Source organism: Mycothermus thermophilus (assembly GCF_041956435.1).
Source record: "Mycothermus thermophilus strain CBS 625.91 unplaced genomic scaffold VTJ04scaffold_4, whole genome shotgun sequence".
NCBI classification, from domain to species: domain Eukaryota; kingdom Fungi; phylum Ascomycota; class Sordariomycetes; order Sordariales; family Chaetomiaceae; genus Mycothermus; species Mycothermus thermophilus.
The window spans coordinates 2,384,685-2,409,178 of NW_027191430.1; the positions used below are offsets into that span (position 1 = coordinate 2,384,685).

Consider the following 24,494-nt stretch of genomic DNA (forward strand, 5'->3'; position numbering starts at 1 on the left):
TGGGAAGAGCCGGTACCCGCGTGATGGAGCGTGCATCTTCGCTGCAATGAGCAGAAGGACAGCACAAGCAGGACGCCAACTTCTGAGCTTCCAATGAGATATGGTCATGAACACCGCCCTGACTACGTACATACATATCTGCATACATATCACTGGCATAACTAACTTTCACGTTACTACTTAGGATGTACGTAGTTACTAGCAGGGCATGGATGATGATGATGATGGGATCTGAGAAAAGGACGGGCCACGGTGCGGCCAACCAACCAGGCCCAATCGGCCTGTGCTGATCCTGCTCAACCGTTGCAACGCCCAGATTCTTGACCAGGGGGACCCCTTGATTCGGTGCCAGAATCGATCGCGCCATCTGCTTGCTGCTGGCGGCTGCAAGTGGCTGGCTGGCTGGCTGGCTGGCTCAAGCCCTGTCCTTGTCACATCTTTGCCCCCAACACACCAGGATTCTGACTGACCGACGATGCTCGGATGGTTGGATCGATGTCTCTCTCTGCGCCCATGACGAATATGTCAAAGAGCAGCTTTCGTCATGACCTGACAGCCTAGTAAGTACCACATACGCCCACCAGCAAGACACGCCCTCTACCCTTCATTCAGCTCTCCCAACAGCGGCGAGGCAGGGAGTGTTTGTTGGTCCGATTCCGTTTTGCTCAACTCCGATCAACCCCGATCGCGTGCCCAGGTTACCTGAGTCGGGCTGGTCGGGCTGTCATCGGGGTTGCCATGCCATGCCATGCCATGTCCGTCCGCGCTGCTGCGGCGGCTGCTGCTGCTGTGGCTGCTGTCGCTGCCTCAGCCGTGATCGGCGAGCGGTCGCGCTTTTTGTCTACTTTTGTTGGGGCCATCAACGTTGATGAACGTGGGACGGCTGCCTGCCTGCTTGCCTGCCTGCCTGTCCGTGGACATGCGTGAGTTGGGACACACCACGTGGATGCTGTGTGATGGGAGAGTAATGATCGACGACGCTGCTGCGAGAGCGGTGGTGGGAATTGGACAGACAGGCCCCCCTCCCTCCTTCACTTCTTTCTTTCTACCACCGCCGGATAGCAAACTGCGGCGTGTTGGTTTATCAGTATGGGTGGATGGAGAGGGATCCTCCCGTTTGATCGGTCAATTACCCTCCTCATTCTGTCACCTACACTACCTTACACGTCAACGGTCTCATCGTGCTGCCCGGTGATTGTCAGCATGCCGGGGTCCGGGGACCGCTGTCACCGAGATCGCCGACGGGAGCTTATCCATCCCGACGCCGGACCTCTTCTTTTTTGTCAAGTCAAGTCAGCATCGGCGAGTTTGACGAGAATCGCGAGATCGGCGTCTGCCCACATTGCGGACCAGGGCTGGGCCGGCTGGTTGTCGCTGCGCTAGTTCGGTACGGAGTAGCGTCCGACCGAGTGATTGTCAAACTGACTGGCAACTGGAAGTTTGTGAAGGTTGCCAACCCGCAGGGTTCGGGATAGGACTGAGACAACGATCCGCCGGGGGGAAGGGGCCTTTGTGTTGATGATCTTCTGTTACGGCTGGCCTATCATCCTGGACGCGGATCACGGTGGTTTGAGCCGAGCCGAGTCGGGTTGGGGATGCGGACTACTCTCTGTGACATGAGATGTCGATCCACGACGACGTGGTATACGGTCCTAGTAAGTTCGCCATGGTGAGTTGATGTTGATATGCTGGCGAGGAGGCGTCAAGGGGATTTCGGCGGCGGAAAAGGGAACTATGCCTCTTGAACCGCAAACCCACGTCTAGGCAGGCATTTGGTGAATGTTCGGCGCCCAACGGATGGACTACACATGCTGTTGACGCGGCTGCTGGCCGGACAGCTCGTATTGACCGGCCGATCATGACGGTGCTGTTGACTTTGGCTTGCTGTAATTACTCCGTATGTCATTATGTGCGTCACTGTCGGGCCGAGAAAAGGGAAGTGAATGAGAGGTGGGTGGTAATAGTTAGGCATATCACGACGTACATACATGCTGTTTTGTTTCTGGAGAGCAAGCTTCGGACATGATCACGAATGCTGCGTGTAGGTGACTATTCCATATTGTTCCGTATGGAGTACCGACGGCTTTTGACACAGGCACAGGTAACTCCGGTTTGGGGGATTGAATCAACTGAACACGGGCACCTAATACTCCGAATTGCATTTGAGAAGTAGTAGAACGTGGGGTGCATGTGCATGTCACTGTCGCGGTCGCGGTCGCTGTTACTGTCACGGTGAAGTTTGATGGTGGCATTGGCAGTGGGAGTATTCGTACTTTTTAACAGCAGCAGCAGCGACAGGACCACGCATCCCGTGGTAGTAATGTCATGATCATGGAATGCCATTGTGTTGTGTTTGTCCAGAATGGGGCCTCCTGTCTTGTCCGAACCACGAGCAGAAGGCAAGCTATGCTGTACTATGTCAATGAGTATGTATGTACAATTCTCAAGTGGTTGCACACTATTAATATCAACATGACATTCAGTAATAGGACAAATAATTGACCGACAAACACCGCCGGTCCCAAAGGACTGGACAAAGGACGGGAAAGTGGTAGCACAAATTCCCGTATAATTATTTCCTATCCTCGCTGAGATTGCATCTTTGGTGGATGAATTGGATGTCTCTGTTAATACCGAGCCGGCGAGGTTCCTTCCACATGCTCTCTCTGTCTCCCGCCCTCTCTCCGAGTCTTTGGTTGCGCCGCCGCCGTTGCCGCTACCATGGAAGAGGGGTATTATCAACTGCGGGCCGCAAGGCGGGCGGGAGATTGTGCGCTGTCGGGTATTTTTTTTTTTTTTTTTTGTGCTTTTGGAGGGATGTGTACTACTATGTATTATGGTGTTGATAATATTATTGATGGTGATGAGTTTGTCTGTCCGCCCCCATTTCGACCTCTTGATCTGAACGAGATGGGGATGAATGAATGAATGAATGCCGTAGCTCATTGGTCTTTGCATCAGTAATACCTACTACTAGATACTCTACAAAATACGGAGTGCCTAACTAAGGATTGGAGATCAGGACCAACCAGTGAAGTTCGGACCATACCAACTTACCTACTTACTTACCTGCCTACTACTCCGTATAATTACCCACCACCACCGACAGCATGGCAGCGGCGCATGTGCCGATCCTAGGTGTGTTTGAGAAGCTCGTGGCGTGAGGGCAAGTAATTTAGATTTTAATATCCTTCCCGTCCATCCTCCGCCAATCCTCCCGTAGGTCAGGCAAGGTGAGTGGTCTTGTGCCCGGCCGGCTTGCTGGCGGGGGAATGATCAGGAGGTCCTACACAGTGTTTGATGAAATTGCCACCTAGTGATATTTTGTGATTATGATTAGTGGAGTTGGATTTGGCACCACCTGACTTTCACTTTCCACTTGCTAATCACTGACCCTGGCCTCTGTCTGGCCTGTCTCAAATTTGGAACCGGGGCCTGGAAGTAACTACTGTGTAGTGTCTTTTGTAGATTGGGTTTTTGCAAGAGACAAGAGAGGAAACATGAGCGTTACGGCGGGAGGAAGCGAATTGGCAGCTAAGGTAGCTAGCGATGGGAAGGGGAACATCGTTGTGTGTATTTCTGGGGAACTTGGGATGGTCAAAGTTTGGTGATGGGATAGCTTTTGTTTGGAGCCGGAACCGAAGATTTGGTGCCTGGTTTTTGGGGTTGTTGGGTTTGTTGGGATGGTCCGGTAATCGGTGAGGTGCCTCTCGGTGATACACAGTTAGGTACCACCGACAAAGTAGGTCAGTTAGGTAGACAGTTTAGGTGCGGACAAGATCCGTGTGTTCAGGGCACGGTACTCTGTAGATCTGAACGATGCTAGGCTCCTACCCGGGAGACAGAGACATCGGACACTGGGAGGGACAAGGCTGGTAGCGAGAGGCAGCCGAGGACTGTTCGTTAACCACTTCCTTTGTGTGCCTTGTTGGAGGAGGGATGTCCTGGAAGTTGATCAAACGGACACCAGCTTGTTTAGAGAGGCTCGTATGGAGTGGATGATTAGGCAGGGAAGAATTGAACGTATAACAACACATGTATAATTGCACCAGCTATTCCTGTTTGCAAATGACACAATATCTTATGATAGGCAGCGGCTGCACATCCGGCTTCGTATTATCTTGAAGATCATGCTGACATCGGATACCGTCCCCGCGTGCTGTTCGTAGCAATGAAACTCACCATGCACCAGCATTCCCCAGAGCACGACACCGGGAGCCATACACGCGCCACTCACAAATGAACAACACGTGGAATCCAAGTTGGTGTGGGGAGGAGGGGGTGAGAGGCCCGGCATGATTATTCCCGGGGAGCCACAGGCGTAGGTAGGGACATCGCATTCTCATCAATCTGGCCAGAACCACGCCTGCATATCTGCTCGTTGATCACACATAATACATACATACATACATACATACATACATACATACATACATACATACATACCTACCTACATACATACACAGCCAACATGTCGATGGATGCATTCTGGAAGCGGAGCGATGTCGCCTCTCCCCTCCCTCTTTCGACCGGAGGAGACAGCCAGACTGCGCGTAGCGTTGCATACTTTAGTCTTGTTTATCCTTGTAGCATCACCCGTAGTCCTGGCTGCATGTTTCGTTGCAGCATGCGCGTGGCCGGATCGGGGGGTATAACACGGGCTGCTATGACGGTTTTGGGGAGGGGAAGGGCTAGTCACATTCCGGTTGTAGGATCTGACGCTAGTCGGCAAGATGATGGACGTGGAAGACGCTCTAGAAGGATTGGAAGGGTTGTAGTAGTCATGCTAGTGGTGGGAGACTGACGGCACATGGGAACCGACTCCCGTTGTGATGTGCTGCGAGTGATGCAACACGTGGCTTCTTAGCGGCTTCGAGGAAGAAGGGGGGACGAGCATGATGAGGAAGGGTTTGATCGTTGTTCTGGAGCGTTGGGATGAAGATCCTAGAGAGTTGCTATACGTTGGCATGAACATGAGGTTGAAAGATCTGCAAGCTAAGCATGTCCACCGGGCATGTCAAGTTGACGTCAACCATGGAAATCATGGCATGGAGTGGGAAGTAGAAAAAATGAATGGGAATTCCGGTCTCCGGACCAGGTTATTATTTGTCCAGGATTCCCCAGGTCACTCCGGGTTATGAACCCGTCGGGCAGCGCGGTTTGGTTGCGAACGAAGGATGCCAACCCCGGACTCGCGGTGTGCTGTGAAGAACCTATACGCGTTCGATGAATACAGTGTTGAACTCTCCAGCGATAAAAATCATGAAAATAGACCACGAATGCAAAAAAAACGGCAACAACAGGACGAGAAGAGAAGTGAACACACTCCACAAGCAGACTAAGAAAAACGGAGTGGAGGAACACACACGCCATGCCCGCAACGGGACGTCAAAAAAGTGAAGAGCATGGCGCCGGATATGAGCCAAGTCTGGATCCTGTGGGACCTGGGAGGAGGAGGAGAGACACGGGCTGCAACGTTCCGTTGAACCAAACTATGAAAGTTGACAGGGGGGTTTGTCGTTCAGACGCGAGACGCGAAGGAACCTCTTTCAGTTCTCCCCCAGACAGAGACGCACACCCCTGCCGGCATTAAGACGGGCGTGTTAATTCTTGACGCTTTACTTGATTTTGACTCGGCGGACGTTGAGGTTAACGTCAACGGCTTGGAGAGAGAGAGAAACAGAGAGAGGAGGCGTTAGGGTAATTACGGGACCTGGTGTAAAGGCATTGAGCATTGTATTTGGACATTTGGCATCATCAACTCAACGAGAGATGAACTATGCGTGTTTCTTTGACATCGAATGTTTGCATGGTGTGTACATACATATCTGTTCACGCAACCCCCAAACTCAAACGATTCCGAGCTGAGCCGAGACAACGGCATGATCCGGTGAGAGATAGAGCGAGCAGGGAGGGAGGGGACACGGGAGATGGGCGACGACGGACGGATGACCATCATCTTGCTAGGGGCTGAGATTCCACAGCACATCCCGGAATGAACCCGAAAGACATGCATCATCTGCTTGCTTGGCCGATTGTGTGTGTCGGCCGCCGGCTCTCCACCGTTGTCCCTTGACCTGACATCCCCACGTTTTCTGTCTGTCCTCCGTCCACGTCGACCAGGACAGAACCGCAGGACGGAGATGACTGGGTTTGCGGGGAAGCCTTGTTGAAGGATCATCACCAACCACCCATAGCCTACATCCAGCCCCCCCGGGATCGGAGTCTTTGACGGGCAGCCACCAGTGAAGCGATCAGAAACAGGAAACCAGCAAAGATCCATGGTTGGGTTGGGTTTCTTGTTGAGCCTTGTCGTGGACAACGTCGACAACGCCCCTCGTGTGTCAACTCCAAAACCGGTCCCATCCCACCACTCCAAGGTTACACCACTACTTCACCTGTCATCTCGGCACTTCCAAGGCGTAATCTCCCGTAGGCCACACCGAGACCCTCCGATAGGTGGTGGCCGGCTGCCCATCATTGCGCGCGCGCAGCCGATCGATTGCTTTCATCATCAGCCTTCCTTCCCACGAAGGCCAAGTCAAGAAAGGCGCATGCATCAAGAGACAGAGAGTGTGTGGCAGCAAGCAGCACCCGCGCGTGTGCCTTGCAAGCCCTGGCTACTGTAGGTCGGGAAGGGGCCGCCATCTTTTTGCCGCCCCAATCACGGCATCGTAAGCGCGCCGCCCCAGATTCATCATCATCTGGATGGGGGAGGATCGGGACAGCCGCACGAGTTAGGTACCTGTTAGTTAGTGTCGAGGCTGGTTTGGCGAGCGAGCGAGCCCTTCGGCGCCGTAAGGTCGTGTCTGATGAGGCGGCAGGCGGCCGCCCTGCGTGAGTTGGCCGGGTTGGTCGACGGTCCTGCAGCCCTCTAACACGCAGCAAGAACAGCGGCCAGCTAGGTCGGTCGTACGGAGTACACCGTAGTGTAGTTGAGTACCAGACAAGTCCAGCTTGTGGTGCTGGCGGAGAGATGGAGAAAGTGAAAAGTTGGGGTTTTGACAACGGCGCGCCATCATCCAATCGGTGGTTGGTTGGTTCATTTGGTTGACCACGGTCAAGAACCAAGACGGCGTCAACGTCTACCGCTCCGTCCGTTGCTTACTTTTCCCTCTCTGACCTTAGACTCTCATACCCCTGTTAAGTCGTCAAGGCAGAGACGGAACAGAACCAGGTTCTGCCAACTTGGGTTACCGGAAACAAGGACAGAAAAAACCCCGATTCTTAGCTAGGTTTTTCTCAACTTGCAGAAGACTAAACTAGAGAGACACCTGCATTTCCCACCTTCTTCCGGCTGGGTTTGGACCTATCAAACCACCAAACAGGCAAGTCAACCTCCTCCTTTAGCCCCTCACGAAGCGGGAGAGCGTGGCATCCTACCAGAATCTGTCAACGGTCGGGGGGGCCTACCGAATGGCCCTGGCATCGCGTGTGGCTTGCAGGTGTCAAACTCGGAACCAGCCGGGGGAGCCGCGATCAGACCGGACTGGATGCCCTCAGCTGTGTAGTCCATACCTGAAGCTAGAAGCGAGCGAGGGGACGGCATATAGGTCGTGCATACGTAGTATTGACGTTGAACCTCGCACAGGGATTCCTTTTTCTGTCAAAATATCGACTCAGTTGTACGTGGGTATTCGGCCCGGTCTCTAACTGTGGCTTGCTGTAGGGCGCTTGGTTAGTACGTAACAAAGAGAGGGCAACACGATGCGGAGGTTGTCTAGATCGGGGTGTGGCGCTCGTTTTTTGAATCTTACCCCTGAGGCTGAGAAGCGGTACCTGAGTTGAGAGGATCTGGAACCGGATCAGGGGCATACCGTTTGTGGAGGTGCGGAGTAAAATGGATGGGAGGGACGGGAAGCAAGAAGAAGCTGTGAAAAAATGAGATAATGGTATTAACTCTTGACACAAGAGTCCAGGAATAGGATAGTTCCCCGAGTTAGGCTAGAATCAAGGCTTCAAGAAACAGTTTCTCAGAGTCAAGGGTAATACGTAGTAAGGTTGAAACTGGAACAATCTATGATTATTAACAAACCTCCAAGTCAGAATCATAAGCCATATTAAGCGCACCATTCACAACCTCCTCTTTAATACTTATATGAAAAGCATAGTTCATCAGATAAGATTTTAAAAGCTTCACTTTAAACACTCCAGATGAGGTTCCACCTGCATGGTTCGACCACTCAATGTTGATTCAGTGGGGGTGGTATTTCCGGGTGAGATTTGATTGAATTGTCCCGACCGGCCGGCGCTGGGTATGGGGGAAATTGAAATCAATCACGCGATCCCGGGTCGCCGAGCAATCGGCTGAAAGTCGTCTCCGAGAGATTCAGAAACACTGTGTTTGTCATGTGTTGTTGAATTTTGTGGTGGCAGATCCAAGCCCCGACTTACGGGGTTTCGGGTTGACAGCTGGTGTGACTTGAGTTGAGATATCAAACAATACCATCATGCAGTCATAGGACGAGATCTCTGACTTAACCAACTAAGATTGACCAGCAGATCAGACATGATACAGACAGAGCTAGCCAAGGTAACAGGGAAACAGTGCCGAGCGACAAGCTGTTGCGTTGTGCCGCGTGGTTACACTCCGGTAGATGAGGCCAACCGATGCTGACAGTCAGCCAGGTCGGCAGTTAGTCCATCTGTCAGCAAGATGCAGCGTCAGCGGGGATTAACCCGAGAGGCTATTTGACTGAGGGGTTACGATGAATCAAGACTGTTGTGTGACCTTGATAAGTGACCATGACCGGTGTCTCGGTGTCTGAATCAACTAGGACGTTGACAGCCAAGCCAAACGAGATGGTGAAAGGACAATGAATAGAGAAGGCAAGAGACTAACAATGTAGAAACTCAAGTGAAGATGGGATTTGCCAAAGATTGGGAGAGTAAACCCCCATGAAAGAGTAACATTATGCATGGAAAACAGTGACCCAGTCAACTACTAACTGGCTGGCTGCTGGGTACCGCATCTACCGAACCTGCAGTAATACAGTCCACAGCATCTAGCGAGGTGAACGACCTTTGCAGTGCGGTGAGAGTCCGTGGTGTAGTGGTGCGGAAGTGGTGCCATCTTCCTGTGCTTCTCGCTCTCTTCTCGTTCCTGAGGAGGTGGGATGCGACCGTCTCTGTCTGCAGGGCGCAAATCCATTGCTGCACGTGCTGAGAAGAAGGGTGGCCACCTACTTTCACGTCTAACCCACCCTCCACCAAGACATCGGAGAAAAAAGAGACAGGTACTTAGGGAGTTAGGCTCGCGTCAAAAATATCCCCTAAATATCACCGTCGCATCTCTGTATATTGCTGTTGCAGCAGCGTGCGTAGCAGTGCACCCTCGAATCGAGCACCCGGTGGTGCCCTTTTTGCCCCCTTCGTTTTCCTTTTTCTGTGTCAATTTGGCACCACACACGGTTCTCCTAAAAAAGGCTGCCATGCCCGGTGATGAAGTTTTATTTTTGGCTTGCGGGGTGGTGTGTCGAGGGTCCTTGGGTCCGGGTCCGATCCGGGTCCGGGTGGTTGCGTTGCGGAATGGGATGGGGGCCAGAGGATCGGAGCGGCACTACGAACTGGTAGTATTCCCTCTGGATTAGTTAGCGGTGCCGTGTCCGGGAATCCTCTTTTTTACCCTCTCTGCGTCGTCTCCGTCCCAACTGATAGGCTTTTCGGGCGGGACATAAATTAATTGTCCGGGTCGAGGCGAAGGGTGGTGGAGGAAAGGATAACAAATGAGGTAACTTGTTGCACAGTATTACTGTGTGCCTACGTAGATGACATGACGGAGATGCCATGTTAGCCCACAGGAATGCCTACTACTACCTGCACTGCACAGTAGCATGTGTGACGGCGCAGGACGGTGTCGACCCGCGGTGGTAGCCGTGTGGTGTCTTCTCGGAGCGAGTGGAGAGGAGGGCACGGAACGGGAAATATCCACAAGGCCGGACATCGCCTGCGAGCTGTAGTGTATCCCTTTTTTTTCTTCCCTTCGTTTACTTTTCCTGGTTATCAGGTCCTTCTCCCATTGTCTCACAAGGTCATGCTCTGCGTCTGCAGGTTCGGAGGTGGAGGAGCGAGATGCCCATCATGGAATCTTTGCTAAACCAAGCAAAGAATGTGGACGTCTTGAGTACAGCGAAGTGTGCTAAGGACCGTCGACAAGAGAAGAGTGTCCAACGAAGTACGTACCCGATACGGAGGTTTTTGCCGAGAGGATGCAACCTCAGGAATACCGATGTACCGTCGTCGTCGAGTGTAAGAGGGGGCGCCCGTCGGCTCCGGGACGGCGATGCGACATCTTGGGTGTACAAAGGTTTGAGTCGTAGTTGGAATGGCACACAGCTGACGTACTGCGTAGTAACGGCAATAGCAACTTGCGGAGCAAGCCGGTACTCCGTAGCAAATGAGCTGAAGGAGCACACCATAGCGAAGTGAGAAGCGAGGTTCCGCGAGGCTTCAGCCCATGGCCGTGGGAAAGTTGTAGTAGTAGTGAGTGACCCGAGAGAGTGTGCACTGGTGATGAGTAACCAGGTCAAGGCGCAATCTCATGCCCACTGGCAAGCAAACACCTGGACACTACTCTATACACCGTAACAGCCTGGAAGGCAACGGTCGCATCAACAAGACCAAATCTGTTACAAACCCCAGGTTTAGTTTGGCGGGGTGAATGATGGATGATTTGGAATGTCTGTTTGTTTCCCGGTCTCGAGGAAATTACTCGCGGAGACTGATCGAAGAATCCCGCTCCGGATCACCGGGTTGCGGAGGCTCGACAATCCCGGTGACAATCGGGCATGAGAGGGGAAAGACTGAGGAAGCAAGCCGCATGAGCTTCCGGAAAGCCCGCTATGTCTCGGAGGCCAGATCTGGAAGCCTTCTAGACTCTTTCGGATGGGCGAGATCTGAAACGCCTGGAGGGGATCTCGAAGCCGTGCTGATCGCGTTGTGCTTTTTCTTTTTTGATGGACCAAGATCCGCGCCGGCTTCGTTGCAAAAACCACACACACAGACACACACAACACACATCGGCACTAGCCCAACTGAATGCCGAGCGCTCGACGTCCTCCGCGGTTTATCGGTCCCGATTGCGCGACGCGCGATCCCGGTGGATTCTACTCTTTGCGAGATGATCACGAGAGGAGCGTCGTAACAACTTGCTCACGCCAACTGTCTTCTTCGGACGGCACCGTTTCCTGCCTGCCCCTCATCGGAGATGTGGCTGGCAAGGCCGGTGACTAGGCACGAAGGACTGTGCAGGGCCATCGCTGGCCTCTAGCAAATGGAATGAACGGGGAAGCGAAGGGAGGGCGCAAAGAGGTCTTATTATCTGGACTTATAGGCATGGGGGTGCCAAGATGCCTGATCGCCATTGGTCGGCAGTTCAACGGGTAGGACCTCGTTTTGGCGACAAGGGCTCCGGCCGTGTCTAGATTCAGCGACCAAGCATGCACGTTTTTGTTCTCGCCCAGTCGGATGTCGGTTGTGCGTCTGGGGGAGGAGCCGTCCGGAAGAGAGCTATGGTGGGTGTGGCTAGAGCGTTTTCCCGGGCCGACAACGAGGGGCTAGCTACTGGGGCCAACCTCATGACAGCGAGACAGATCTTGGTGGAGAGGCTGACTGACACACACAGCGACAGATGCGGGGAGAACAAAGATGCTGGCGCGCTCGTCCTGCCATGTAAACGCAGTACTTCATACTTAACATGTTGTCAGTCGCAGAGCGCATCAAAATGCAAATTACACGCTGAAGCGCATAACATGGTGCCTATTGCTCTGGGCATTGCGAGTCAACAGCGCCTCGCTGATTGCCTTGAATTGTTGCGTGTCATTCTGGAGAGGTTGTAGTCATAATGTTGCAGTGGACTGACGAAGCAACGGAGAGGGGTACTCTAGCCGGGCCGGGAAGCTCCTCCATGACTTGCGACCAGGGGTAGCTATCCTCGACGGTGAAGAGGTTTGAGAAGATCCGGCTCGCAAGGCTGCGTGGGCGACTCCAGTGTAGCACCTTGCGAAACGCTTCCCTCTTTGAGACGGACGATGGCCTGACCAGGATTTGCACGAAGCGGAGATAGGCCCGACGAGGATCCCTGAGGAATTTGTCAGTTGGTGGGTTTTGACCCCTCCTCTGATCCTTCAACGTCTGATAGTGAAAGACCGGTGTCAAGCAACAGCAGCAACAACACATCTGCCGTGGTGTGCCGAGTACCACAGCCATACGGAGTATGCTGTATGAACACGGGAAACACGGGCGTCGGCCATTTGGGAATCTGGTAGCGGACGGGAGGAGGCGAGGAACAGTTGCTATAAAAAAGGGCCTTGACCTGGTCATTGGCGTTGCCGTGTCGTGCAACATTGACGTGTTGCCCGGTATTGCAGAATGGTGCCCCAAATGAGCTAAATTGCGGCTTTGTTGCAATCCAGGGACGGAAGATATGGAGGACCTGGGTTAGGTAGTGCACGGAGTAAGACGGCAAGACGATGGATGCATGGCGGTGGTTGATCGCCCCTTCGCCAAATATTCACCCGGACGGCTCTGATCGCCAGCCGTCCCGGCAGGTCTGGGGATAATGGATGCCCTTCGGACGAACAGGTCGATTCCACGATGAGGAGATGAACAATGGCGACTGATGATCTGGGGCTGGGACATGATGTTCTTTTTTCTCTTGATCATCTCACAATGCATGTACTAGTATACGCGAGAGATGAACATGGCAGTTGAACACACCCTGGCTGACTGGCTTCCACATCACAAAACCAGTGCAGATGCGGCGAACCGACTGGCTGCAAGACAGAGAGATGCGGGTGAAGGAGGGAGGGGGATGCTGCCGATTGGAAGAAATGCGCTGAGCTCCAGCACTTGCCATTGGTCTTTGCGACTCTTCCGTTTCGTCTCTGGCTGCCAACGCAGAAGTGAAGGAGCATCTCAGATGAGCATCCTTCCAAACTGGACGTCAAGGACGCGTTAGAACCGGGTAAAAGCAGCAGGAGCGTAACAGTTGCAGCAGTTGCAACGCTGCCCAACTGAGATCGGATGCCAACCCCCTCCTTCTCTGTTTGGACAGCTGCCAATGTCTTGTCGAGGACTGCTTTCCTATCTGGGACGAACTCTGGGCGAACTGGGACGACTGGGGAAAGTCGAGGTCAAACGGGAGCAGCACCCAATCGGACCCACCTGCGCTTGGTTGATGACAAGGTGGAGACGCACTGCACCCCACACGATCAATCGGACAGTTCTATACGGCCAATCAAACCCCTTGCCGTCTGCAGGGGTATTTTCAAATCTTTTCGCTGTCTCTTTGCGTGCCGTTCCTTGTTCACTTGGCTTCCGTCTTGCGCCCTTCTCCTCCATACACAACCTCCATCTCCGTTTCAACACAACCGCTTGGCGCAACCACTCTCTCTGCCGTCCGGCCTGCAAACGAGAACCTGGCATCCCAGTCCCCCCGGTCTTTCACTTCATCTCATCGGACAAACAGGCACGGGACAAGATGACAAGATGATGCGAGAGCCTTGACCACCCTATCCAGCCTCAACGTAACCAGCTCATTTGCCCAGCAGAGCCCTGGCCCCCTCAGCTTGCCTTCAGCGGCCAGGACAAGAGGAAGACGAGGCGTCATGACAGCCTTGTGGCGCCATGAAGGGCCGATTTCAGCTTGTCGCTGGGGACTGTGCACACGGGATGGCTGATTACATTGCTGGCCACCCTTGATGTTAACAGCGCTGCTAAGTAGCTACGACGGCGTTTCGCTGTGCCTTTGCTAGGTAGGACTTGATGTGTGGTCGCCAGAGTCTCACGCTGCTGCAGACAACAACGATGACCACCAGCAATCGCCATCGCCAACCGTTAATCCATCGGAGAGTTCGATCTTCAACGCTCTCAATGGCCCAGTCGACGACGTGAAGCATGCTCTCCCAGGCTCCGTGCCTTGAGGTGCCGTCATTCGTCGTTGACGATCTCCCTCTGCAGCCACGGCACCCGCGGCGGATCCCATCCCGCCACCACAGAGGCCGTTGACATTAACGGTCCCTACTAACGATGGGGCAACCAAGATTCGCTGACAGCAGGTTCCTTCGCGCGTTACTCCGCTGCGGGCCAGAAGCCCGCTGCCCCAGGAAATCCCCCGCCACGTTTCCTTGGTTGGTCGCAAACTGGACGGCACCCGCTGCTCACCCAGATCCAACCTCGCCATTGAGTGGGGAAGATGCAAACTTTCATTGAACCTCCAGTCCGCCCTTCAGCCACAGCTTTGTGGATGTGTGAGAGAGAGACGACATGTCAAAGAGCTGCTGTGGTCGGCCAGCCCTGGGACACAAGAAAAACGAAACGCGGGCCGTCATCTCGTCTTCCGAGACATGCCAGGATCAAGCATGTTGGATCATGCAGACCTTGACGTCGTCTCAACTCTCTGCGCGCATCACGCAGTCCAGTCTCCCCGTGTAATTCCGGCGCATCAGGAACCCGAGCCCGCCTTGCGCAGCCCAGATTTCTCTGACAAAAAAATCTCCATGAACTGGAGGTGTGGAGGCGGGTCTTTGTCGACAGGGGCTAGTGGTATCAGACGCGACCCCCGGTCTGCGCGGTGTTTCCGTCGCTTTGACCTCTCTTGTTTTCTTTCGAACATTCTTTGCAGAGCGCCTATCCTCGATCGAGGTCTGGTGTTTCGACTTTGCCGAAGTCCGACACGCTCCAAACATGTCTCCGAATCTTGCCGGTCTGCCGCCCGTCTGCCAGTTGGATTGGATGACTGAGCACGACATAGTATCGTGAAGCCATGTGTCATGTTGGCCGGGTCTCACCTCTCACCGGTTCTTCCCAGGGCTTCTCCGTCCGATACAACCTCTCTGCACGTTCATGACGGCTGCAATGCCCGACTGCGTGGATCCCACCACACGCCCAGCGCCAATTAATATCTGTAATGTTACAATGTCCTGCGGGAGACACGGGTCGCATATACAGTTAACGAGAGCTGAACGACTGGCGAGTTGACGGCTTGATCAGCCAAGCCACATACTATGCTCAGCCAGCCAGCGAGTCTTGAGCATAGACAAGCAATCTTGTGTCCAGGAGGACTTTGCTGAAATTCAGCATAGTCGGACAGGCGAGGAAGGGCCTCACCATCATGGCTTATTGTTGCGCCCCGTTGAGCAGCCAGCGCCAACTCGAAACACGCGCCTCCGGGCTGTTGTGTTGACCATGCCGCTCCTGCATTAGTCGGGTCTCCTCACCGTCTCTCCATGCACACGCTTTGACGCTTAGGAACATCTCGCAGCCTTCTAGAAGCCTGGGCAAAGCCCTCGAAACTCTACCCAAAGCTTACGACGTCGACCATCCATCGAACCACATGCAGCATATGTGGTGTGCGCTCGCTCAGCCTAGTGTATAGTAGCTCCGCTACCAAGTGATATCGCGGCTCATTTTGGTGGGGTGACTTGCGTGCTTCAACAATAGCACCTGCTCATTCGATGCGAAGGGCTGCACGCTACTTGGTACCTGCTTGGGGATGCGTGTTATCCGTCAAGCCTTGATGAGTCGTGTACCCGTATCTGGCTGGTCCTTGGCTGGTGCCATGCAGCCATTCGGAGAGAATCGCATCTCCCCTACTAGCGTAGTGTACGTTTCTCACCGGATGGCTAGCAGGGCAGCGCAGTTTCACTAGGGAGTCGGTCGAGCCGGCAGCCGGACGGACAATCGATCGCCAGAGCAGCCGTTTCGCCCAGAACGAGGCGGCAGAAACCAGCGACGAAGCCCAAAAGGGTTTAGAGCCTAGCGTCCACGTTTATGCATGCATGCGCGCACAGACGGCCGGCACGCTCAGAACGGAACCCGTCAGACGGCGGCCATGGGCTCAATGCCGAGCAGGGCCAACAAGACAACCGTTCGAGAAGGATGGGGCGTCTGCGGTGCGCTAGCCAACCAACAGCAAAACACCAAGCGAACAACGTTTTGGCGGGGTGTGGGGGAGAGCTGTTGAAGCTTGTTCGCATGCTTGACTTGAACAACAGAAGAAGCATAACAATCATGAGAATGTCTTCCCTTCCCGACATGACAGACAGGCCACGAAACGAGCACGCGGCGCGACCCAATGCTACCTTGGTCCCAACAATTCATTCTTGTGCTGCTTTTCCCCAAGCCTTCGCCGTCGGGAGGAGGAACACGGTGTGCCAAACCGTCTTTTTGTTGCTCTCTCTGTCTCTTTGCCGGGAGGGACGAGAGGGGGCGGAGAATCGAGCACGCCTTGCCGGGCCTTGGCTTGCCGGCTCGGAGCTTGCCCTTCGAAGTGCACCATTCCAGGCCTAGCTTGGAGCGGCATGGCCGCCACTGGCTTCGAGTGGCGTCCCTAGAGCGAGTGGCGCTAGCTGCCGCTTGAGTTCCGGCACATTTATCCTTGAGGGAGGGAACAAGTTGTCTTGGCATCCTGGAGCTTGTTGGCCCTGGCGGATGTGTTGAGAGAGAGAGAGGTCTGCGCTGCAAACTGACAGCAAAACCTCAACTAGGTACTACTCACTGGCACGAAGGCTGGCAGTTTCTCTAAACCCAAGGCTCAATGGCTGCGGAGTTAGGTCGTGGGCGAGCTGTTTGCCTCGTGTGAATGAGCAGCTGACTCTCTTCTTTCCAGCAAAGCGGGATCGCTTGCTCGCTTGTCATGGTCGTCATCTGAGAAACGAGATTCCATCATGAGGAAACCCGCAAACGCCGCCAAGGACTTCCCGCCTGCCATACCCTGGTCCATCGCCTCTCTCCTCTTTTGCAACCCCTGCTGCTGCCCCGGTTCACGTTTGCTCTGCATCGGCAGCCCGTCCCCTTGTCTGGCCTTGCCTTGACCGGGTGGTAGTGGTGTGCGCCAGGCGGCGATAACGGGATCCGGTCGAGGGAGGGGGGGGGGTGTGATCGCAGCCGTGTCCTTCACTGTCACCTGGCTCTCTCCCCCATGACAGCGGAAGCAGCAGTAAGTAGCAGCAGGGAATGCTGGGCGAGCCAGGACTCGTGCGGAAGAAGCCATTAGGAACCCTTCGCCCCCGCGGCCTCCGCGCCCCATGCCCCAAGTCACGCCTTCAATATGCCTGTTCTGCTCACTTCCTGGCCCTGGAAACAGGCGGACGGCACTGTCTGGAGAGGAGCCGTGTTAAGCTGCTGTCAACACACAACGTCAGGACCTTGTGAGCCGGGGGGACCCTGGACTGCCTTGTGTCGTTGTGAAGGAGACAGGCCCCCTCTCGATCCCCCTCCCCCCAGCGAGGAAGCCGTTCAGTTCATCAGACAGCATCCTCGTCGTCAATCATATCACTAGTCGAGATTTCTATTATTGCTGTCCACCTCCGCCCCCGGGCTGGGCTAACACAACGGTCCTGAGCTGGGCAGGTGTCCTTCCGGAGCTCCCTGTCTCCTCCTCCTCGCGGCCTGCCAGGGATCACGTCCCCGCTATACCTCACACAGTGACATCCTACTATAGGTAGCTCTATCTGATCGTCCTGCCCTGCCTTGTTGCTCTCGTGCTGCTGCCGTGCCTCTCCACCCAGTATTAGTATTTCTCTTTCCCATTCCCGTCCTCTCCCAGCCTCTGCCGGCCGGTTCCAGACGATCATTTCCATCAACTTTGGCCCAGGACCCGCCTCGTCCACCACCATACCTGACAGACCACCATTACGACCACTCAACATCAGATCTCTTATCCAGGTTGTGGTCTGGTGTTGTTCCACCATCGGGTTCACCATCCTACCGGTATCTTCAGCCTTTCCATCAGCTCCGTCGCCCAATTGGCTTCGCGGGCCGTCTTTTTCACGACTTGTACGGAAGGTACCAACACACATTTGACTACAGACACACTCTTCGGAGAAGCTGTTCCGTGGAGGCGTTGGTTGGACAGAAGAAATACGCAACTCGAACTTCTCAGACGCTCAATCGGTTGTGAGAGAGGACTCAGCAGCTGAAGCTCCAGATTGGACCTCCACAGACTTGGTCGAGAGAGTCAAAGGACAAGCTCGGGCGAACAAGGAAACAAGGTCTGGACCGATTCCAAGTCGCTGTGATAGCGCAAGAGATCGAAGCCATCTCAATAACAGCTCGATCTCCTTGGTGACACCTAGGCAACTGGGTGATTTCTCTTCTTCCACCAACCATCGTTCACTCTGGCTGGCCTCGACCTACTAGCAGCTGCACCTAAACAGACTGCCGCGGACGCACATATCCTGCATCTTGGTTCCCCTCCGCCCCTCCCCCATCTCACTCCTTCTTTTTCCGTGGTCCTCTCGGGTGCCCACCACAACCACTTGGCATCGAGCTCTCGACCCCGACATCTTTCCCTCCCCCACGGCTGCCGGCGTGCCCCACTCGCTGAGACCGAAGCTCCCGTTGAACATCCAGCAGCGGAGCCAAGGTCAGAGAAACGGGTTACTGTGCTGTCAAGACCCGGGCTGTCCTCAGAACCACACAGTCTCGTGCGGACCTGCATGGTCATTGCTACGGTCACTTCGGTTAGTGTCCCAGTCTTCTTATCCTCACACCCCCTCAGACCACCACCACACCCTGTCCCCATGCTCCTCCTCTCCATGGGCTTTTGACATAAACCGCCACCCCCTCCTGTCGGTCGCTCAAGATTTGACTTGACTGACCTTGCTGACCATCACGTCTGTCTGTCATCAGTACTTCGACATATCAACCTTCTTTCCCGTCAATAGGGAAACAACAACAACACCCTCCTCCTAGCTATCAGGCGTGATACCCAGCGAAGGGTAGCGACAGTACACTCGTCTACTCACTGCCTTGGACGGACAGACCCATTGACTTTCCTGGGTCTTTGTAGCCATTGGCTACCACCCACACCGAATCTTAATTACACGTTTCTCATACACTTCAGACAATACCCCAATGATGCTGTCAACATTAGGGCAAGGAGACTTTGAGCTGGCAGTGAGGCAACAACCCAAGTATGCCTGCGTGGCCATAGGAAAGGGTAAAGGTAACCCTCAACCCCCCAATCGACTCGTGGATGTCGAGGCTTGAAGGGATACATGACTGACACGGCAGCAGAGAGGAAGCCTATCGACCCGCCACCCATCGTCCAGCTCATGGTCAACCCCAGGAAAGACCCGGCGAGGACCTTCCTTCAGAACCCGTACCTGATCCTGACGGCGAGGCTCATCCGCAAGGGGGACGACGACGATGACCAATCCAGCCCGAAGGAGAGCGATCTGACAGGGACGCTGGTGTCGTCACTATACAGCCTGAAGGACACGGATAACAGCCAAGGAGGCTTCTTTGTGTTTGGCGATCTCTCAGTACGGCGGGTCGGCACTTATCGGTTGGCCTTCATCCTGTACGAGCTGAGGCTGCAAGAGAAGGAGTGCTGGCTGCTGGCGAAGACTGTGTCGGATCCGTTCGTCGTTTACGCGACCAAGACGTTCCCCGGGTTGGCCGAATCGACCTTCCTGACGCGCTCATTCAGCGATCAGGGCGTCCGCCTGCGCCTTCGCAAGGACTCCCGGACCGTGTCCACCAAGAAGCGCACTCTCAGCCAGGCCGCCGACCCCATGCGCGCCGCGTCTCAGGGCAGCTATCACCACGCCGGCTATCTCCCGCCGCACGACCCGGCCGCAAGCCACCACGACCTGAACAGCCCCAACGGCCACCACTCTCCTCACCACCTCCGCCGCCTCAGCAGCTTGCACGACGCCTCCTCCCGCGGCTCTCTGGGCTCCCCGGCGGGCGGCTACTACTCCGAATCCCCGACGCAGATGCGGCCAGGAGAGTACGGCTCCGGGTCGTACGGCTATTCCCCGTACGACGACAAGCAGCATCCGCACAAGCGGGCGCGTCTCGACGGGACATCGCCCGACAGCCCACACGCCTACGACGACGCAGCGGCGGCGGCGGCATACCACCCTTACGTCGCGGCCGTGCACCCCGGCCCGCGCACCATCCCCGACCCTCTGACCAGCCTCTACCCAACCACCACCTCCGCCTACGCCGCCGCTCCCGCCCTCGCAGGCGCCCTTCCCATGCCGTCGCCCTACGCAACAACCCCGCTCCCTCCCCGCCTTGATACCACCTCTCACCATCACCAGCACCACCAGCACCACCAAACCACCTCCCCTGTCCCCGGGTCCGCCACGTCCGCCACCTTCCCGCCAACAACCACCGCCGGCGGGCCAACCTCGGCGCCAGCGGTTTCGGCGGCAGGGACACCAACCTCAGTAGCAGGCGCAACAACCACGACTTCGGCGAGCGCTGCGTTGACCAGCACGGCCGCGACAACAACCACCCGGCGCAGCCCCATCCTTGGGAACGGGACCGGCCATCACCCCCACCACACGTCCGTCACGACGCCGACCAGCGCCACCTCGCCCTACCCGCCCTACTCTGCGGCGCCGCACGCGGCGATGTTTGGCATGGCCGCTGCTGGGCCAACGGCCACGGCAGGGTTGGGATATCACCCGGCCGCGGCAACGACAGCGGCGGGGATTTATTCGCACCATGCTGCGGGGGAGTCTTATTAGATGAACGATGATGATGATGCATGGATGGATGGATTGAGATGTTGAATGGTGTCGTGGCCGTCAGTCACACCAACCTTTTTGTTTTCCTGTTTTCTTCCGTCTGCCTTTGTTATTGTTGCCGTTTTGATCTCTTGGTTATTGGATCGAACGAATATTATACCCCCATAGGAGCGAGAGAGAGAGAAGGAAGCCTTCCCAATTCATGCCCCCCACCTAACCTACGCGATACCCCTTTTTTTTCTTTTCTTCTTCTTCTTTCCATCCTTCTTCAGCCAACAACACTTTTTGTTGTTTGTTTGTTTCCATGTTCTTCGCCTCGCTCTCTTGTCTGTCCACTTCTTTCCTTTCTCAATCATTCTCGGCTGGGGGGAGGGACTCAACGGGGCAGATGGGGAAAGAGAGGATGGATGGATGGCTCTTATTAGAGGACACGAAGAACCCAAAGTTACTTCCCTCCAATTTCTTCTTCAAACTTTCTTCTTTTTTTGTTCCTCTTCTTCACTTTCAAGGCTTTACTACTTGATATCCCGGACGGCGGACGGCGGGCGGCGGGACTGGTGGGGATCGGATATCGGATTTTGGATGGACGGACGGGCGGGACAAGGTTGGACTGGAATTTTTCCTTTTTCTTTACTTTACCCCCTTAGGATGGTTCGGGATTCAGGGTTGGATTCGGACGGCTTTTTGTGCTTTTTTTTGTTGATGTTTTGTATTTGGTTTTTTTGTTGTTGTTGTGATTAAGTTTAGCAGTAGTTTTGTTGTTGAATGTTGATGTGTTGTAGTTATTTTTGAACCTTCTCTACGCTCCCTAAACAAGGTAGTTAAAGTTCAACGTTTGATGTTTACCAGCCGAGTTGTTGAGATCATTGCTTGTGTGATGCTGAATTATGGGTTTTTAAGTTGTGTCTTGTTCCTCGTGATGTCTGCTGTCTTGACTAATTAAATCCACCGTTGGAGGCTTGGTGGAGGATCAAAGAGTTTGTCTCTTCTGTAGAAAGCTTCACAGGTTAAAGGCAGTAGTAATTACAAGACAGATAAGACAGATCCTCAGAGTGAATCAAGCTTAATAACCCCGAACTTGGGCGGGCCATTCTAGCTCCCTAAGCTTCCGCGACGATTCCTAGCCTTCCGCGACGGCGTACCTAAGCTTCCGCAACATCGCGCCTAGGCTTCCGCGACGCACGCTCACCCCATCAACCAAGCAATGCCCGTAGCAGGCAAAGGTGATGCATGTAACGAGCCCACCCCCCTTCTCTCCAGAGCTCTCATCTCATCTGGGCCACGGGATCAATACCGGCCACCGCGGGAGAACCCACCGCCCCTCCCCCTCGGCGGACCGCCGTACCTCTGATACCCGCCATCGCCACGATGATGATGATGATGATGATGGTGACCGCGATAGTCTCCGGCAACACCCCTCTCCCTCATCTCCCTGTCCCGTTCAACAAACGCCGCCTCCTCCATGATGCGCAACAGCGCTTCGCCGCAGCCGGGCTCAATCTCCTGGCCGTCCTTAGCCACCAGCACGGGATGGTCCTCGTTGAACTTGTTCTTGAGGTGGCCGACGCGAAAGAAGTCTACGCTGGTCTTACTCAGCCACTGCACGCGGAACGGGTCGCTCGTGTCCCAGTGGATGCCCTTGATGAAGGTCGGGCGAGGGGTGTCGGGGGAGGGGGCGGATATCATGCGTGCCTGGAGGGAGGGTTGGGTTAGTTGGGTGGAGAAAGACGAGAGACGAGGTGATCGGAGACTCACATAGCCCTGGAATGCTTTGCTCTTGTTGATGGAAAAGAACAAAATGACGTTCTTGGACCCAGCAAATGCCTTGCTCAGGATCTCGCCATTTTGAACCTGTGTGGTCCAGAGACCCTGTTCATATATTCGTCAGCGGGCGTTCTCGACTCGTGAAAGAAGGCCATTGCCATCCATCCCAGTACTTACATCCTCCATGCAACGCCGGACATTCTCGTCATTGAACGATTTCACAATGAAGAACCGCGTTTCTGCTTGAGTTAGCTGCTGATGCCGTCAAGCTTCACCGAACTTCCCAGACTCGACACTCACCTCCTTTGCGTCCAAGATCCACCTTGATCGGATACGACACACGAGAGTCGGGCTCATGATAACGGTCGTCACCCCTGTATGAATGGAACCTGCCACGATCCTCGTCATCAGAGCGATCGCGGTGGCGGTAGCGCTCAGTTGGGCTCGAGAAACGTGGGCGGAGGTCCATATCCTCTCTATCATGCCTGTCGTCACGAGAGTCACGGCGTCCGCGAACATCATCCCTGTCTGAGCGAACATCAAGGCGGCGGTCTGGATGGATATACTTCCGATCCTCCTCATCCAGCCTGTCATCTGGCTTGCGCTCCATGCTGCGAGGCTGGGACGGCGGGTCGATCCGCGGCACCTTCTCCTGACGATGCTCCGATACATCTTGATCGCGCGGCCGTTTCAAATTATTGGAACTGACGGTAGGGGTGATTTTGTCCTTGGTCTTGGGGCCGGTGGGAATGTCCTTGGGGCTAGTAACAACGTCCTTGAATCCAGCGGGTATGTCCTTGGGACCGGTGGGAATATTCTTGGTGCCAGTGGGAATGTCCTTGGGACCAGCAGGAACCTGCTGCTGAAGCACGGGCGTGACAGGTGTTGGAAGGGTAGTCGCCTCGGCGATAACGGGGGTTGACAAGGCGCTGGTAAGCAGGGCCACGGTTGAGGTGGTGCGGTGCAAGCCCATCATCTCGAGCTCCTCTTCTTCCCGAAGCCTGCGCTCTTCCTCCTCGATTCTCCTCTTCTGCTCTGCAAGCGCCTTGGCTCTCCTGAACCGATCCAGCCTCCGAGCTCGAGTTTCGGTGTTGTGGTAATCGGTCATCTCGAGGAACTCTCGGAGGTCAGGGTCCAGGACGAGCAGGTGCTCAAACATCTCTTTAGCTGACGATTCCTTGGGCTCATTATTCCCGATCTTCGCGTCCTCTTTCTTGTGAACCACCTTTGGGCTGATCGGCGCAATCGATGCCACCACGGTTGCAGGTATGATCCGGAACCGAGCTTCCTCTTCGCGATTCAGGTTTAGGGGCCCCTTTCCGGTGATGGGAGCAATCTTAATGCGAGGCCTCTCTGTGCTGTATTTGTCAGGCGTAGCAGTAGGTTGGGTCCGGCGATCATTTGAGTCAGCTTTGGCTCCACCCATATGAGACGGACCACGATCTGTCACATGCGATGTCTTGTTTAGGGCTGCATCTTCAGAAGCTGTCGAGGTCGCCGTCTTGGTATTGTTTGTCATAGTTGGGGCGGGATTGGCCTTCGGAGAAGGTTCCGGTTTCTTAGTTTGGCCAGGTGTCTCGGTGTCAACTTTGTCATTGGGCTGTTGAGCTGGAACTTGTTGAGATGAAAGCTGAGTTGATGGATCAGAACGCTGTTCAGATGAGAGATCTGTGTTCTGTATGCCTGTGCCGTTGTTGGACGCTGAGACTGAGACCGGTGCCTTTGGGGCAGGATTCGACACGGAAACAGGCTGCTTCTCTGTGGTCTTGAGGTCTGTGGGTGCCATCAGTTGCGCCTGAGCGCCAGTGCCGTTCTTGTTGTTTCCATTCTCCATGGTGACCGATTGGTCGACGCTGGATGAGATTGACTTGATCAAGGCAGCAATGTCATCGGCATCTGCCTGGAGGGAGGGGTAGGTATTGGAGCGGGGCTTTTCCTCAGAAGCCATGGCTGTGGAGGGCTGCGAGACGCCCATGGACGATAATTCCAGAGATGGGGTGGTCGGAGTAGATGAGGCACCACTGGCCTTGATGTCGTGGGATGGTTGAGCGTCTTGGGTAAAGGACTGACCTGAATTGAGACGTCTCTGAGCCTGGCTCCTCATCAGTTTTTCTTTGAGCTCGGCGGCCCGAGCGTCGAGGCCGATTCTGTGGGGTGATGGTGCAGATGGCATGGGAGGCCACTCAATTTGTCAGTTTGTAGGTTGGAAAGAAATTGAGTGAATCCAGACTGATGGTGTTGGAG

General features: G+C 54.8%; 4 protein-coding genes across 4 annotated transcripts; 2 read left to right on the forward strand and 2 right to left on the reverse strand.

The window, feature by feature from the left end:
* Positions 1-753: 753 nt before the first annotated feature.
* Positions 754-10,660, forward strand: VTJ04DRAFT_6612 (uncharacterized protein; the record flags this gene model as incomplete). The annotated part of the gene is made up of 2 exons (XM_069364851.1): positions 754-923; positions 10,591-10,660. The coding sequence occupies 2 exons, from the start codon at positions 754-756 to the stop codon at positions 10,658-10,660; spliced, it is 240 nt and encodes a 79-aa protein (XP_069218636.1).
* Positions 10,661-11,729: 1,069 nt separating this feature from the next.
* Positions 11,730-12,251, reverse strand: VTJ04DRAFT_6613 (uncharacterized protein; the record flags this gene model as incomplete). Its single annotated transcript, XM_069364852.1, has 3 exons — positions 11,730-11,822; positions 11,881-12,132; positions 12,210-12,251. 3 exons carry the CDS (start codon positions 12,249-12,251, stop codon positions 11,730-11,732), a joined length of 387 nt encoding a protein of 128 aa, XP_069218637.1.
* A 6,607-nt stretch (positions 12,252-18,858) lies between these two features.
* VTJ04DRAFT_6614 (uncharacterized protein) lies at positions 18,859-20,486 on the forward strand (the record flags this gene model as incomplete). Its single annotated transcript, XM_069364853.1, has 2 exons — positions 18,859-18,949; positions 19,021-20,486. The coding sequence occupies 2 exons, from the start codon at positions 18,859-18,861 to the stop codon at positions 20,484-20,486; spliced, it is 1,557 nt and encodes a 518-aa protein (XP_069218638.1).
* A 1,287-nt stretch (positions 20,487-21,773) lies between these two features.
* Positions 21,774-24,423, reverse strand: VTJ04DRAFT_6615 (uncharacterized protein; the record flags this gene model as incomplete). Its single annotated transcript, XM_069364854.1, has 4 exons — positions 21,774-22,178; positions 22,242-22,355; positions 22,428-22,489; positions 22,551-24,423. The coding sequence occupies 4 exons, from the start codon at positions 24,421-24,423 to the stop codon at positions 21,774-21,776; spliced, it is 2,454 nt and encodes an 817-aa protein (XP_069218639.1).
* Positions 24,424-24,494: the final 71 nt, after the last annotated feature.